A 17,482-nucleotide genomic window follows, 5' to 3' on the forward strand; every position below is an offset into this window, starting at 1 on the left:
TTGTTGAGGACTACAGGGAAGGTAGATTTTATCTAAGAACTGTCTTATCAGAGGGAGAGTAGGTTGGGGGTATTAGAATCGTCCTTCAAGTTGTATAAAGAACTGTAATAGTCGCAGAAGGCATTGGCAATATCTTTAGGATTATATAAAACTGATTTAGATTTAGGATGAATCAACTTAGGAATTCTAGTTTTTGCTTGTTTATGCTTAAGCCTTCTAGCCAAAAATTTCCCTGCCCTATTACTATGTGAGTAGTGCGTCAGTTTCAGTTTATACATCTGGTATTCGTAGTCTGCACAAAATAATAGTTTTAGTTTGTGCCTTAAGGAAAATAATTCTTGGTTGAAGGGATCAGAAAATTTAGATTTAATTTGAACCTCCAGCATTCTAATTTTATCTAGAAGGCTATTAATTTGTTCTGACTTTTGTCGTGTTGCACGAGCACCTAATTGAATGAAGAATCCAGGGATATAGGCTTTATAGGCATTCCACAGACACTCCACTCTAACTTCAGGCCCGAGTTTAGTTCAAAATACTCAACAATTTTACCCTGAATATAGGATAGGTTAGCAGTGGAGTTCAGCAGGGACATGTTTAGTCTCCACAAAGGACGATCTGGTCTGTTCCCTGAAATTGTAACAGATATTAAAATAGAAGCATGGTCTGAGCATGTGATGGTATTAATTTTAGCCTCCGAAATTCACTGTAGCGTTAGGCTAGCCGTTAAAAACATGTCTATGCGTGAAAATGTCTTATGGACGTGAGAGTTAAAGGAAATTATTTTTCTTGAGCATGAAGAGATCTCCACGGATCATACAAATTGTCAGACAGAAGGATTTTAGCTATAGAATCTTTTCTCTTGGGATCAATAATAGCATTATATATCACCTCCCATTATTAGTGTGCCTTTTTTAATAGTTTGTAATTTATTAAGTAGGGAACAAAGAAATGTATTTGTCCTGAATTTGGAGCAGAGAGGTTTACCAAGGTAAATATTTCATTGTTCAGGGTGTAGACCAGAATTAAATAGCGCCCTTGGGAGTCCCCCACTTGATGAGGAACTTCCACATTTACATTAGAGTGGAAGGCTATTAGTACTCCCCTCTTCTTTTTACGAGAATCCCCAGGCAATGTACTATGTGTGTGCCAAAGTTCATTCAAAAGCATTGCTGCATGATTAACAAACATCCACATTTTGGATTTATATTAGTATAGTATTTATTATATATTATATATAATTATATATATTCTTTTTTCTTTTTTTCTTTTCCAGTTTCAAAGAAAGGATTTTGTCCAAAATTCTGTTTTTTTCCTATTTGTCCGATAAAGAAATGGTTCCAGTGCTGCGATGACTGGGATTGCCCCGGCAAAAAGAAGTGCTGTCACATTGGTTGTGGCCGATTCTGTGTAGATCCAGTTGGTAAGTGCAACTCTAAACTCTCTGGGTCATGTATGAACTGCAGCAGGGAGGAGCTTGCAAAGCTTGGGGGATGGCGGGCATTCTTTTGAAAAGCGCACCGGATATATCCAAGATGTGTTTTGCCATCTATAAAAGGGTGCCTTTTATAGCCGAGATTTTTGGGGGGCTGTAAAAGGGCTCTGGACATAGTCACAAAAAATGATATAGCTGATAAAAGTGATATAGCCAAATACAGTGATTACTATGACCTAACTTCTCCCTACTCTCACACAGAACCCTCCCCTGACGGCTCGTAAAGCGAATATCCACCTGGTGGTGCCTTATCCTAAGAACCCCCCCCCCCCCCCCCGGTGTTGCCTAACCATTAGTAGAGATGGCCCAAACTGTTTGCTGGTGAATAGTTTGTGGCGACCAATGCTTGTTCGCATCGATAGGCTAACATATGACAACATTATAATGGAGCCTAAAATGTACCCCTCACCCCAGAGTCAGCAGATGTATGGCAGCCAATCAGCTATCCCTCCCACCTGGACCCCCCACCTATCAGAAAGCCAGCACAGCAGCCATTTAGCAGTCTGTGTTTGGCTTCTGTGCTGGGCAGATCAGGGAGAGTGTGCTGCAGATAGGGAAAGCGTTAGTTAGGCCTGTGTTCTGTGTCCCCAGTGGAGTTTCTTGCTGCTACAGTACCAATTCACCATCTACGTAACCCCAGGGCCCTTCTAATGGCTGTGTTTTCATCTTGTGACATTGCTATTCAGTGTGTCCACACAGTGCACTTTAGCGGTTGCAGACAGGTGGAGTCAGTGCTTAGTGTTAACAATTATGTCCTGGAGGTGTCAACTAGTAAAAACAAGAATTTGCTCCCCTGGCATTATCACTAAAGCTCTTTGCGGGTGTTTGCGGTACACTAAACATGGCATATCATCTAGCCCTTACACTGCCTTATCGCCAGCTTGTTTTTTGGGGCATGCAAGGTGTGCAGGGAGGGGGGCGCTGTGATGGAGAGGGGAGCAGCGGCCTCACTGGGATTCAATCAGTCATGGAGAGAGCGGCCCGACTTTTCCCTCCCTTCCGCTTCACCGGGGCCACCCTCCATTAGAGTTGGGCCGAACCTCCGATTTTAGGTTCGCAAACCGGGTTCGCGAACTTCCGCGGAAGGTTCGGTTCGCGTTAAAGTTCGCGAACCGCAATAGACTTCAATGGGGATGCGAACTTTGAAAAAAAAAAATTTATGCTGGCCACAAAAGTGATGGAAAAGATGTTTCAAGGGGTCTAACACCTGGAGGGGGGCATGGCGGAGTGGGATACATGCCAAAAGTCCCCGGGAAAAATCTGGATTTGACGCAAAGCAGCGTTTTAAGGGCAGAAATCACATTGAATGCTAAATGACAGGCCTAAAGTGCTTTAAAACATCTTGCATGTGTATACATCAATCAGGTAGTGTAATTAAGGTACTGCTTCACACTGACACACAAAACTGTTCACTGAACAGAACAGGTATGCAGTGGCGGGTTCACTGAACAGAACAGGTATGCAGTGCCGGGTTCACTGAACAGAACAGGTATGCAGTGGCGGGTTCACTGAACAGAACAGGTATGCAGTGGCGGGTTCACTGAACAGAACAGGTATGCAGTGGCGGGTTCACTGAACAGAACATGTATGCAGTGCCGGGTTCACTGAACAGAACAGGTATGCAGTGGCGGGTTCACTGAACAGAACAGGTATGCAGTGGCGGGTTCACTGAACAGAACAGGTATGCAGTGGCGGGTTCACTGAACAGAACAGGTATACAGTGGCGGGTTCACTGAACAGAACAGGTATGCAGTGGCGGGTTCACTGAACAGAACAGGTATACAGTGGCGGGTTCACTGAACAGAACAGGTATGCAGTGGCGGGTTCACTGAACAGAACAGGTATGCAGTGGCGGGTTCACTGAACAGAACAGGTATACAGTGGTGGGTTCACTGAACAGAACAGGTATGCAGTGGCGGGTTCACTGAACAGAACAGGTATACAGTGGCGGGTTCACTGAACAGTACAGGTATGCAGTGGCGGGTTCACTGAACAGGTATGCAGTGGTGGGTTCATAGAACAGGTATGGTGGGCTCACTGAACAGAACAGGCATGCAGTGGTGGGTTCACTGAACAGGTATGCAGTGGTGGGTTCACAGTACAGGTATGCAGTGGTGGGTTCACTGAACAGGTATGCAGTGGTGGGTTCACAGTACAGGTATGCAGTGGTGGGTTCACAGAACAGGTATGCAGTGGCAGGTTCACTGAACAGGTATGCAGTGGTGGGGTCACAGTACAGGTATGCAGTGGTGGGTTCACAGTACAGGTATGCAGTGGCAGGTTCACTGAACAGGTATGCAGTGGTGGGTTCACAGTACAGGTATGCAGTGGTGGGTTCACAGTACAGGTATGCAGTGGTGGGTTCACAGAAAAGGTATGCAGTGGCAGGTTCACTGAACAGGTATGCAGTGGTGGGTTCACTGAACAGGTATGCAGTGGTGGGTTCACAGAACAGGTATGCAGTGGTGGGTTCACAGAACAGGTATGCAGTGGTGGGTTCAATGAACAGGTATGCAGTGGTGGGTTCACAGAACAGGTATGCAGTGGTGGGTTCACAGAACAGGTATGCAGGTATCCAGTGGGCTCACTGAACAGAACAGGTATGGTGGGCTCACTGAACAGAACAGGTATGCAGCCATGAACAAGCTAAGCCTAACAAATCTTTCCCTATGAGAGACAGTTTGCAGCAGCTCGCCCTACTCTCACTAATGCAGGCACACGAGTGACCGTAATGGCCGCCGCTGCCTGCCTTTTAGTAGGGGGGGAGTGGCTCCAGGGGCTAGTGTGGCCTAATTGGCTACACTGGGCCTGCTGACTGTGATGTAGAGGGTCAAAGTTGACCCTCCATGGTGCATTATGGGGCGAACCGAACTTCCGCAAAGGTTCGCCTGCGGGACGCGAACCACGGAAGTCCGCATGGAACCGTTCGGCCCAACTCTACCCTCCATACTCCCCCCCCCCCCCCCCCCCCCTCTATGCAGAATAAGCACAGGGAAGCCTAGAGCAACTCACCTCCCTGTGTTCCAGTCGCCGCTCACTTGCCGCTGAGCTCCTCGGACTAGCAGGAAGTAGAGAGTGTTTGGCAGGCGGTTCACCAGATTTGCCTGTTCGCAAACTTTTCTGGAAAATTTGTGTTCGCTTTTGCAAACAAAAAATTTCAAACATATTAAACATGTTATTTTGAACTGATATACTGGAAAAACGAATTAAATTATATCCAAATTTATTCACCAGCTGATATAACTGATTATTTATATAGCCCTAAAAAATCTTGGCTATATCTGGCATCCTTTTATTGCCCAAAAAAAAGTATCGGCTATATCCAGCAACCTTTTATAGCTGAAAAAAAACCTTTGCTATATCCACTGCCCTTTTATGGCCCCCCAAAAATCTCGGCTATTATAAATATTTATAGACTGTACCACTGACTGTCCTTAGAGGAGCTCACAATCTAATCCTACCATTGTCATAGTGTAATATCCTATATTATTATTATTATTATTATTATTATTATTAAGTATTTATATTATACTGACATCCTCTGCAGCACATTACAGAGTACATAGTCATGTCACTGACTGTCCTCAGAGGAGCTCACACTCTAATCCTACCATAGTCATAGTCTAATGTCCTACCATATTATTATTATGTATTTATATAGCACTGACATCTTCTGCAGCACATTACAGAGTACATAGTCATGTCACTGACTGTCTTCAGAGGAGCTCACACTCTAATCCTACCATAGTCATAGTCTAATGTCCTATATTATTATTATTATTATTATTTATTTATATTACATTGACATCCTCTGCAGCACTTTAACCCATTCGCGTCCCGTCGTTTTCACTTGAGAAATGTTCAACTCCCATTCATTAGCCTATAACTTTATCACTACTTTTCACAATGAACTGATCTATATCTTGTTTTTTCCGCCACCAATTAGGCTTTCTTTGGGGGTACATTTTGCTATGAGCCACTTTACTGTAAATGCATTTTAACAGGAAGAATAAGAAAAAAAAGGGAAAAAAATCATTATTTCTCAGTTTTCAGCCAATATAGTTTTAAAATAATACATGCCTCCATAATTAAAACTCACGTATTGTATTTGCCCATATGTCCCGGTTATTACACCATTAAAATTATGTCCCTATCACAATGTATGGCGACAATATTTTATTTGGAAATAAAGGTGCATTTTTTCCGTTTTCAATCTATCACTATTTACAAGTTTAAAATAAAAAAAAATTGAAATATTTCATCTTTACATTGATATTTAAAAAGTTTAGACCCTTAGGTAAATATTTACATGTTTTTTTTTTATTATTGTAATGTTTTTGTTTTTTCTTATATTAACCACTTAACAACCTCTGCCACGCTTATCTACGCCCCTTTAAAATTCACCTGAGTCACAGGGGCGTAGATAGGCAACTCCTGTTTATTTTCCTGCTGTGCGCGATCGCGTTCGCGTGCGCGTTCGCGTGCGCGTTCGCGTCCGCGTTCGCATGCACGCGGACGTGCATACGCGTCGGGCACCCGCTGGTCTGTGATTGGCTGATGTGAACATGTGTTCACAAAGCCAATGACAGTGCTTATTCATGCAGAATGTGTGTAAACATTGTATCAGTCACTATGCTGTTACAGTTACTGAGATCACTCGTGAGAGGTTCTCAGATAACTAACACAGCATTAGTGACTGATCAGCATCAGTGAGGTTTTTTTTAAATAAATTATACCCCCATTAAGCCCATTAACCCTTGCCTCCTTTAAATGTGAAAATTGCTGTGGTTTTTAGGTGAAAAACCCCGTGGTAGAGAAGTGGTTAAACATTTTATTTAGGTAGTTTTGGGAGGGTGGGATGTAAACAATAGGTTTATAATGTAAATGTGTGTTGATTTTTATTTTTTTTAACTTTTAGTTGTAGTATTACTTTTTGGCCATAAGATGGCGGCCATGAGTTTGTTTACATGACGTCACTCTAAGCGTAACATACGCTTAGAGAGACGCATGGGGGACGCTACAGCCAGAAAAGGCGCAGCTTCCGAGAGAAGCAGTCGCTTTTTCAGCGGGGGAGAGGAATCAGTGATCGGGCACCATAGCCCGATACATTGATTCCTGGCTAATGAACCGCGGGCCGGTAGCGGGCATGGTTCCTGGACGTAGTTTCTACGTCCAGGAACTAAAATAGGTTAAAGAGTACATAGTCATAGTGTGATGTCCTACCATATTATTATTATGTATTTTTATAGCACTGACATCTTCTGCAGCACATTATAGAGTACATAGTCATGTCACCGACTGTCCTCAGAGGAACTCACAATCTAATCCTGCGATAGTAATAGTCTAATGTCCTACCATATTATTATTATGTATTTATATAGCACTGACATCTTCTGCAGCACATTACAGAGCACATAGTCATGTCACTGACTGTCCTCAGAGGAACTCACAATCTAATCCTGCGATAGTCATAGTCTAATGTCCTACCATATTATTATTATGTATTTATATAGCACTGACATCTTCTGCAGCACGTTACAGAGTACATAGTCATGTCACTTACTGTCCCCAGAGGAGCTCACACTCTAATCCTACCATAGTCATAGTCTAATGTCCTACCATATTATTATTATGTATTTATATAGCACTGACATCTTCTGCAGCACATTAAAGAGTACATAGTCATGTCACTGACTGTCCTCAGAGGAGCTCACAATCTAATCCTACCATAGTCATAGTGTAATGTCCTACCATATTGTTATTATGTATTTATATAGCACTGACATCTTCTGCAGCACATTACAGAGTACATAGTCATGTCACTGACTGTCCTCAGAGGAGCTCACACTCTAATCCTACCATAGTCATTGTCTAATGTCCTACCATATTATTATTATGTATTTATATAGCACTGACATCTTCTGCAGCACATTACAGAGTACATAGTCATGTCACTGACTGTCCTCAGAGGAGCTCACACTCTCATCCTACCATAGTCATGGTGTAATGTCCTACCATATTATTATTATTATGTATTTATATAGCACTGACATATTCTGCAGCGCTGTACAGAGTACATAGTCATGTCACTGACTGTCCTCAGAGGAGCTCACACTCTAATCCTACCATAGTCATAGTCTGATGCCCTACCATATTTTTATTATGTATTTATATAGCACTTCCCAAGATTGCCTCTGACCCCTCCCACCCTTCTCACTCCATCTTCCCAAGATTTCCTCTGACCCCTCCCACCCTGCTCACTCCATCTTGCCAAGATTGCCTCTGACTCCTCCCACCATGCTCACTCCATCTTCCCAAGATTTCCTCTGACCCCTCCCACCCTGCTCATTTCATCTTCCCAAGATTGCCTCTGACCCCTCCCACCCTGCTCACTCCATGTTCCCAAGATTGCCTCTGACATTGCTTCTGACCCCTCCCACCCTGCTCTCTCCACCTTCCCAAGACTGCCTCTGACCCCTCCCACCCTGCTCACTCCACCTTCCCAAGACTGTCTCTGACCCCTCCCACCCTGCTCACTCCATCTTCCCAAGACTGCCTCTGACCCCTCCACCCTTCTCACTCCATCTTCCCAAGATTTCCTCTGACCCCTCCCACCCTGCTCACTCCATCTTGCCAAGATTGCCTCTGACTCCTCCCACCATGCTCACTCCATCTTCCCAAGATTTCCTCTGACCCCTCCCACCCTGCTCATTTCATCTTCCCAAGATTGCCTCTGACCCCTCCCACCCTGCTCACTCCATCTTCCCAAGATTGCCTCTGACATTGCCTCTGACCTCTCCCACCCTGCTCACTCCACCTTCCCAAGACTGCCTCTGACCCCTCCCACCCTGCTCACTCCACCTTCCCAAGACTGCCTCTGACCCCTCCCACCCTGCTCACTCCATCTTCCCAAGACTACCTCTTACCCCTCCCACCTTGCTCATTTCATCTTCACAAGACTGCCTCTGACCCCTCCCACCCTGCTCACTCCATCTTCCCAAGACTGCCTCTGACCCCTCCCACCCTGCTCACTCCACCTTCCCAAGACTGCCTCTGACCCCTCCCCATGCTCACTCCATCTTCCCAAGATTGCCTCTGACCCCTCTCACCCTGCTCACTCCATCTTCCCAAGACTACCTCTGACCCCTCCCACCCTGCTCACTACATCTTCCCAAGACTGCCTCTGACTCCTCCCACCCTGCTCACTCCATCTTCCCAAGATTGCCTCTGACCCCTCCCACCCTGCTCACTACATCTTCCCAAGACTGCCTCTGACCCCTCCCACCCTGCTCACTCCATCTTCCCAAGATTGCCTCTGACCCCTCCCACCCTGCTCACTCCATCTTCCCAAGATTACCTCAGACCCCTCCCACCCTGCTCACTCCATCTTCCCAAGATTGCCTCTGACTCCTCTCACCCTGCTCACTCCACCTTCCCAAGATTGCCTCTGACTCCTCCCACCCTGCTCACTACATCTTCCCAAGATTGCCTCTGACTCCTCCCACCCTGCTCACTCCATCTTCCCAAGATTACCTCAGACTCCTCCCACCCTGTTCACTCCATCTTCCCAAGATTGCCTCTGACTCCTCCCACCCTGCTCACTCCACCTTCCCAAAATTGCCTCTGACTCCTCCCACCCTGCTCACTCCACCTTCCCAAGATTGCCTCCGACCCCTCCCACCCTGCTCACTACCTCTTCCCAAGACTGCCTCGGACTCCTCCCACCCTGCTCACTCCATCTTCCCAAGACTGCCTCTGATCCCTCCCACCCTGCTCACTCCATCTTCCCAAGATTGCCTCTGACCCCTCCCACCCAGCTCACTCCATCTTCCCGAAACTGCCTCTGACCCCTCCCACCCTGCTCACTACATCTTCCCAAGATTGCCTCTGACCCCTCCCACCCTGCTCACTCCATCTTCCCAAGATTGCCTCTGACCCCTCCCTCCCTGCTCACTCCATCTTCCCAAGACTGCCTCTGACTCCTCCCACCCTGCTCACTCCACCTTCCCAAGATTGCCTCTGACCCCTCCCACCCTGCTCACTCCATCTTCCCAAGACTGCCTCTGACCCCTCCCACCCTGCTCACTATATCTTCCCAAGATTGCCTCTGACTCCTCCCACCCTGCTCACTCCACCTTCCCAAGATTGCCTCTGACTCCTCCCACCCTGCTCACTCCACCTTCCCAAGATTGCCTCTGACCCCTCTCACCCTTCTCACTCCATCTTCCCCTTGTTTTATTTTGTTTCTGTCCGTTAAGCAACTGCCAAGTCACATACCATAATTCCATCACTGCTGCACAGCAAGCTCTCCCAGCTACACATACCTGAATCCATCTGCAAATGGATAACCGATTTCCTAACCGATAGGAGACAGCGTGTTAGACTTGGTAAACTCACATCAAGCTCTCTGACCGTCAGTACTGGTGCACCCCAGGGCTGTGTGCTTTCCCCACTGCTCTACTCACTGTACACCAACGACTGCAACTCCACAGATCCATCTGTTAAGGTTCTGAAGTTTGCAGATGACACAACAGTAGTTGGTCTCATACAAAACGGGGATGAGTCTGCATACAGGCATGTGGTGGGACAGCTTTCCTCCTGGTGCAGCAGCAACAACTTGGAACTAAATGCTCTCAATACCATGGAGATGATAATAGACTTTAGGAGATCTCCCCCCCCCCCCCCCCCAGCACCTCCCCTTAACCATAAATGGATCCACAATAACCCAGGTAGAGTAATTCAAGATTCTTGGGTCCACAACCTCACACAACCTAAAATGGGACAACAACCCTGCCACTATTGTCAAGAAAGTGCAACAGAGGACGTACCATCTACGGCAGCTGAAAAAGTTTGGCCTACTTCAAAATCTAATGGTGCAGTTCTACACTGCAATCATCGAATCCACCATAACATAATCTATGACTGTATGGTTCAGCTCCTGCTCAGCATTAGAAAAGGGGAGGCTGCAGTGCATCATCCGATCAGCGGAAAGGATAATTGGCTGTAGCTTACCTTCCCTGCAGGATCTTTACACTAGCAGGTGCAGAAAGAGAGCAACCAAAATAGCCTCTGACCCCTCCCACCCTGCTCACTCCATCTTCCCAAGATTGCCTCTGACCCCTCTCACCCAGCTCACTCCATCTTCCAGCGCATGCCTTCAGGAGTAAGATTCCGGTCAATCGCTACCAAAACCTCCAGACACAGGAACAGCTTTTTTCCACAAGCGGTAGCCATACTTAATGCTGAACCACGTTAGAGCTGTTAGGACTTGATAGTAATCAGCACAGAACTGTAAATGAACAATTCTCACATTGCTTACTGCCACTATACTTATAATGTCCTTGACTTGTAATATTCACACTGTCTGTCCTTGTAGTTTGTTTGCGTTTGTTAAGCAACTGCCAAGACAAATTCCTTGTAGGTGCAAACTTACTTGGCAAAATAAAATTGATTCTGATTCTGGTTCTGATAACTTGTAGGTGTAAACTGATATAATATTCAGAACAAGGTTTTCTTGTTGCACAGTATTTATTAGGGGTGGGACGACGAATCCAGCGAATCCACGAATCCCTCGAATATTAGGAAATATTCGAGATTCGTGGATTCGAATCCCGACGCCATTTTCCACTATACGAATCCGCCGAATCCCGATGCCGCATCGCCGCGCATCCGCCGCTCGCACTCGTCCTCCTCCGACCCCCCCCCGCGCCTCCTCCGCTCGCCCCCCCTGCCCGCATCCACTCACCTATCCATAGCGGAGCGCAGAGCGGCAGACCTCTCGCCGACTTCCTGGTTCCCCCTAGTGACCGGCTCTTACAATGACGTCATTAGTAAGAGCCGGTCCGACCACTAGAGGGAACAGGGAAGTAACGAAGAGGTCTGCCGCTCTGCGCTCCACGGGAAAGGTGAGTAGATTATGCAGGGGTGAGCGGAGGAGGCACGGGGGACGGAGGGGGCCGTGGGGGGGTTGGCGGGGGAGGGGGGTTCCATCTACCTACCTACCTACCTACCAACCACTATCCCTACCACTATACCTACCTACCTACAGGCCGCTATACCTACCTACCTACAGGCCCCTATACCTACCTAAAGGCCCCCTATACGCACCTACCTGCCTACCTAAAGGCCCCTATACCTACCTAAAGGCCCCTTTACCTACCTAAAGGCCCCTATACCTACCTACCTACCTTAAGGCCCCTATACCTACCTACCTACCTACCTAATGGCCCCTATACCTACCTACCTTCAGGCCACTATACCTACCTACAGGCCTCAATACCTACCTACCTACCTACCTACCCACCTACCTACAGGCCCCCTATACATACCTACCTACCTAAAGGCACCTATACCTACCTACCTACCGGACACTATACCTACCTACAGGCAACTATACCTACCTACAGGCCACTATACCTACCTACCTACCTACCTACCGGCCACTATCCTTACCTACCTACAGGCTGCTATACCTACCTACAGGCTGCTATACCTACCTACCTACCTACAGGCCACTATACCTACCTACCTACCGGCCACTATCCTTACCTACCTACAGGCTGCTATACCTACCTACCTACCTACAGGCCGCTATACCCACCTACCTAAAGGCCCCCTATACCTACCTACCTACAGGCCACTATACCTACCTACCTACCGGCCACTATCCTTACCTACCTACAGGCTGCTATACCTACCTACCTACCTACCTACAGGCCACTATACCCACCTACCTAAAGGCCCTCTATACCTACCTAAAGGCCCCCTATACGTACCTACCTACTTACCTAAAGGCCCCTATACCTACCTACCTACCTAAAGGCCCCTATACCTACCTACAGGCCACTATACCTACCTACAGGCCTCAATACCTACCTACCTACCTACCTACAGGCCCCCTATACGTACCTACCTACCTAAAGGCACCTATACCTGCCTACCTACATACTTACCTATACTTAAGGCCCTATACCCTGCTACCTATACTGAAGGTCCCTTTACCTACCTACCTACCTACCTACCTAAAGGCCCCTATACCTACCTACCTACATACCTACCTACCTATACTTAAGGCCCTATACCCTGCTACCTATACTGAAGGCCCATATACCCTGCTACCTATACTGAAGGCCCATATACCCTGCTACCTATACTGCAGGCCCCTATACCTTGCTACCTATACTGAAAGCTACCAATATTGAAGGCACCCATACCTAGCTAGCTATACTGAAGGCACCTTTACCTCGCTACCTATGCCTGGGTACCTATACTGCGGGCAACTATACCACGGATCGCACAATTCTTATGTGCAGGATTCGTTAGATTCGGGATTCGAAAGGTTCGAGATATTCGAGAACCTTTTTAGATTCGGATCCAGATTCGGATTCGAAGAAATTGTGGATTCGTCCCATCCCTAGTATTTATGAATTTGCCACAGCTGTTCCACTGACAAGTGTCCATTCTGCAAACACGCTAGAGGGCTACAGGTTATCCTAAGAAATCCCTACTAGACAGGATCACCAAACACGGAGGTACCTCATACAGTGATCTTGTTACACAACCCAATGCTCTGACCACACTATGCATACTTCATCAGCACAGATACTGAGCCTCACGCTCTCTGGGTTTTCCTGACCACACTATGCATACTTCATCAGCACAGATACTGAGCCTCAGGCTCTCTGGGTCTTCCTGACCACACTATGCATACTTCATCAGCACAGATACTGAGCCTCAGGCTCTCTGGGTCTTCCTGACCACACTATGCATACTTCATCAGCACAGATACTGAGCCTCAGGCTCTCTGGGTCTTCCTGACCACACTATGCATACTTCATCAGCACAGATACTGAGCCTCACGCTCTCTGGGCCTTCCTGACCACACTATGCATACTTCATCAGCACAGATACTGAGCCTCACGCTCTCTGGGCCTTCCTGACCACACTATGCATACTTCATCAGCACAGATACTGAGCCTCACGCTCTCTGGGTCTTCCTGACCACACTATGCATACTTCATCAGCACAGATACTGAGCCTCAGGCTCTCTGGGTCTTCCTGACCACACTATGCATATTTCATCAGCACAGATACTGAGCCTCACGCTCTCTGGGCCTTCCTGACCACACTATGCATACTTCATCAGCACAGATACTGAGCCTCAGGCTCTCTGGGTCTTCCTGACCACACTATGCATACTTCATCAGCACAGATACTGAGCCTCACGCTCTCTGGGCCTTCCTGACCACACTATGCATACTTCATCAGCACAGATACTGAGCCTCACGCTCTCTGGGTCTTCCTGACCACACTATGCATACTTCATCAGCACAGATACTGAGCCTCAGGCTCTCTGGGTCTTCCTGACCACACTATGCATACTTCATCAGCACAGATACTGAGCCTCACGCTCTCTGGGTCTTCCTGACCACACTATGCATACTTCATCAGCACAGATACTGAGCCTCAGGCTCTCTGGGTTTTCCTGACCACACTATGCATACTTCATCAGCACAGATACTGAGCCTCACGCTCTCTGGGTCTTCCTGACCACACTATGCATCTGCACTACATCAGCACAGATACTGAGCCTCACGCTCTCTGGGTTTTCCTGACCACACTATGCATACTTCATCAGCACAGATACTGAGCCTCAGGCTCTCTGGGTCTTCCTGACCACACTATGCATACTTCATCAGCACAGATACTGAGCCTCAGGCTCTCTGGGTCTTCCTGACCACACTATGCATACTTCATCAGCACAGATACTGAGCCTCACGCTCTCTGGGCCTTCCTGACCACACTATGCATACTTCATCAGCACAGATACTGAGCCTCACGCTCTCTGGGTCTTCCTGACCACACTATGCATACTTCATCAGCACAGATACTGAGCCTCACGCTCTCTGGGTCTTCCTGACCACACTATGCATACTTCATCAGCACAGATACTGAGCCTCAGGCTCTCTGGGTCTTCCTGACCACACTATGCATACTTCATCAGCACAGATACTGAGCCTCAGGCTCTCTGGGTCTTCCTGACCACACTATGCATACTTCATCAGCACAGATACTGAGCCTCAGGCTCTCTGGGTCTTCCTGACCACACTATGCATACTTCATCAGCACAGATACTGAGCCTCAGGCTCTCTGGGTCTTCCTGACCACACTATGCATACTTCATCAGCACAGATACTGAGCCTCAGGCTCTCTGGGTCTTCCTGACCACACTATGCATACTTCATCAGCACAGATACTGAGCCTCAGGCTCTCTGGGTCTTCCTGACCACACTATGCATACTTCATCAGCACAGATACTGAGCCTCAGGCTCTCTGGGTCTTCCTGACCACACTATGCATACTTCATCAGCACAGATACTGAGCCTCACGCTCTCTGGGTCTTCCTGACCACACTATGCATACTTCATCAGCACAGATACTGAGCCTCACACTCTCTGGGCCTTCCTGACCACACTATGCATACTTCATCAGCACAGATACTGAGCCTCACGCTCTCTGGGTCTTCCTGACCACACTATGCATACTTCATCAGCACAGATACTGAGCCTCACGCTCTCTGGGTCTTCCTGACCACACTATGCATACTTCATCAGCACAGATACTGAGCCTCAGGCTCTCTGGGTCTTCCTGACCACACTATGCATACTTCATCAGCACAGATACTGAGCCTCAGGCTCTCTGGGTCTTCCTGACCACACTATGCATACTTCATCAGCACAGATACTGAGCCTCAGGCTCTCTGGGTCTTCCTGACCACACTATGCATACTACATCAGCACAGATACTGAGCCTCAGGCTCTCTGGGTCTTCCTGACCACACTATGCATACTTCATCAGCACAGATACTGAGCCTCAGGCTCTCTGGGTCTTCCTGACCACACTATGCATACTTCATCAGCACAGATACTGAGCCTCAGGCTCTCTGGGTCTTCCTGACCACACTATGCATACTTCATCAGCACAGATACTGAGCCTCACGCTCTCTGGGTCTTCCTGACCACACTATGCATACTTCATCAGCACAGATACTGAGCCTCACGCTCTCTGGGTCTTCCTGACCACACTATGCATACTACATCAGCACAGATACTGAGCCTCACGCTCTCTGGGTCTTCCTGACCACACTGTGCATACTTCATCAGCACAGATACTGAGCCTCAGGCTCTCTGGGTCTTCCTGACCACACTATGCATACTTCATCAGCACAGATACTGAGCCTCAGGCTCTCTGGGTCTTCCTGACCACACTATGCATACTTCATCAGCACAGATACTGAGCCTCACGCTCTCTAGGTCTCCCTGACCACACTATGCACACTTCATCAGCACAGATACTGAGCCTCACGCTCTCTGGGTCTTCCTGACCACACTATGCATACTTCATCAGCACAGATACTGAGCCTCACGCTCTCTGGGTCTTCCTGACCACACTATGCACACTTCATCAGCACAGATACTGAGCCTCAGGCTCTCTGGGTTTTCCTGACCACACTATGCATACTTCATCAGCACAGATACTGAGCCTCAAGCTCTCTGGGTCTTCCTGACCACACTATGCATACTTCATCAGCACAGATACTGAGCCTCACGCTCTCTGGGTCTTCCTGACCACACTATGCATACTTCATCAGCACAGATACTGAGCCTCACGCTCTCTGGGTCTTCCTGACCACACTATGCATACTTCATCAGCACAGATACTGAGCCTTACGCTCTCTGGGTCTTCCTGACCACACTATGCATACTTCATCAGCACAGATACTGAGCCTCGGGCTCTCTGGGTCTTCCTGACCACACTATGCATACTTCATCAGCACAGATACTGAGCCTCACGCTCTCTGGGTTTTCCTGACCACACTATGCATCTGCACTTCATCAGCACAGATACTGAGCCTTACGCTCTCTGGGTCTTCCTGACCACACTATGCATACTTCATCAGCACAGATACTGAGCCTCACGCTCTCTAGGTCTCCCTGACCACACTATGCACACTTCATCAGCACAGATACTGAGCCTCACGCTCTCTGGGTCTTCCTGACCACACTATGCATACTTCATCAGCACAGATACTGAGCCTCACGCTCTCTGGGTCTTCCTGACCACACTATGCACACTTCATCAGCACAGATACTGAGCCTCAGGCTCTCTGGGTTTTCCTGACCACACTATGCATACTTCATCAGCACAGATACTGAGCCTCAAGCTCTCTGGGTCTTCCTGACCACACTATGCATACTTCATCAGCACAGATACTGAGCCTCACGCTCTCTGGGTCTTCCTGACCACACTATGCATACTTCATCAGCACAGATACTGAGCCTCACGCTCTCTGGGTCTTCCTGACCACACTATGCATACTTCATCAGCACAGATACTGAGCCTTACGCTCTCTGGGTCTTCCTGACCACACTATGCATACTTCATCAGCACAGATACTGAGCCTCGGGCTCTCTGGGTCTTCCTGACCACACTATGCATACTTCATCAGCACAGATACTGAGCCTCACGCTCTCTGGGTTTTCCTGACCACACTATGCATCTGCACTTCATCAGCACAGATACTGAGCCTTACGCTCTCTGGGTCTTCCTGACCACACTATGCATACTTCATCAGCACAGATACTGAGCCTCGGTCTCTCTGGGTCTTCCTGACCACACTATGCATACTTCATCAGCACAGATACTGAGCCTCACGCTCTCTGGGTCTTCCTGACCACACTATGCATACTTCATCAGCACAGATACTGGGCCTCAGGCTCTCTGGGTCTTCCTGACCACACTATGCATACTTCATCAGCACAGATACTGAGCCTCAGGCTCTCTGGGTCTTCCTGACCACACTATGCATACTTCATCAGCACAGATACTGAGCCTCAGGCTCTCTGGGTCTTCCTGACCACACTATGCATACTTCATCAGCACAGATACTGATCCTCAGGCTCTCTGGGTCTTCCTGACCACACTATGCAT

General features: G+C 47.8%; 1 protein-coding gene across 1 annotated transcript in view; it reads left to right on the forward strand.

Moving 5' to 3' along the window:
- Positions 1-17,482, forward strand: part of LOC137571084 (WAP four-disulfide core domain protein 5-like) — a 69,070-nt gene that overhangs the window by 38,691 nt on the left and 12,897 nt on the right. The window contains exon 4 of the mRNA XM_068279766.1: positions 1,274-1,420. Coding sequence (XP_068135867.1) covers positions 1,274-1,420 — 147 coding nt within the window. The remainder of the gene's footprint in view (positions 1-1,273; positions 1,421-17,482) is intronic.

Source organism: Hyperolius riggenbachi, chromosome 4, assembly GCF_040937935.1.
Source record: "Hyperolius riggenbachi isolate aHypRig1 chromosome 4, aHypRig1.pri, whole genome shotgun sequence".
Lineage (NCBI taxonomy): Eukaryota > Metazoa > Chordata > Amphibia > Anura > Hyperoliidae > Hyperolius > Hyperolius riggenbachi.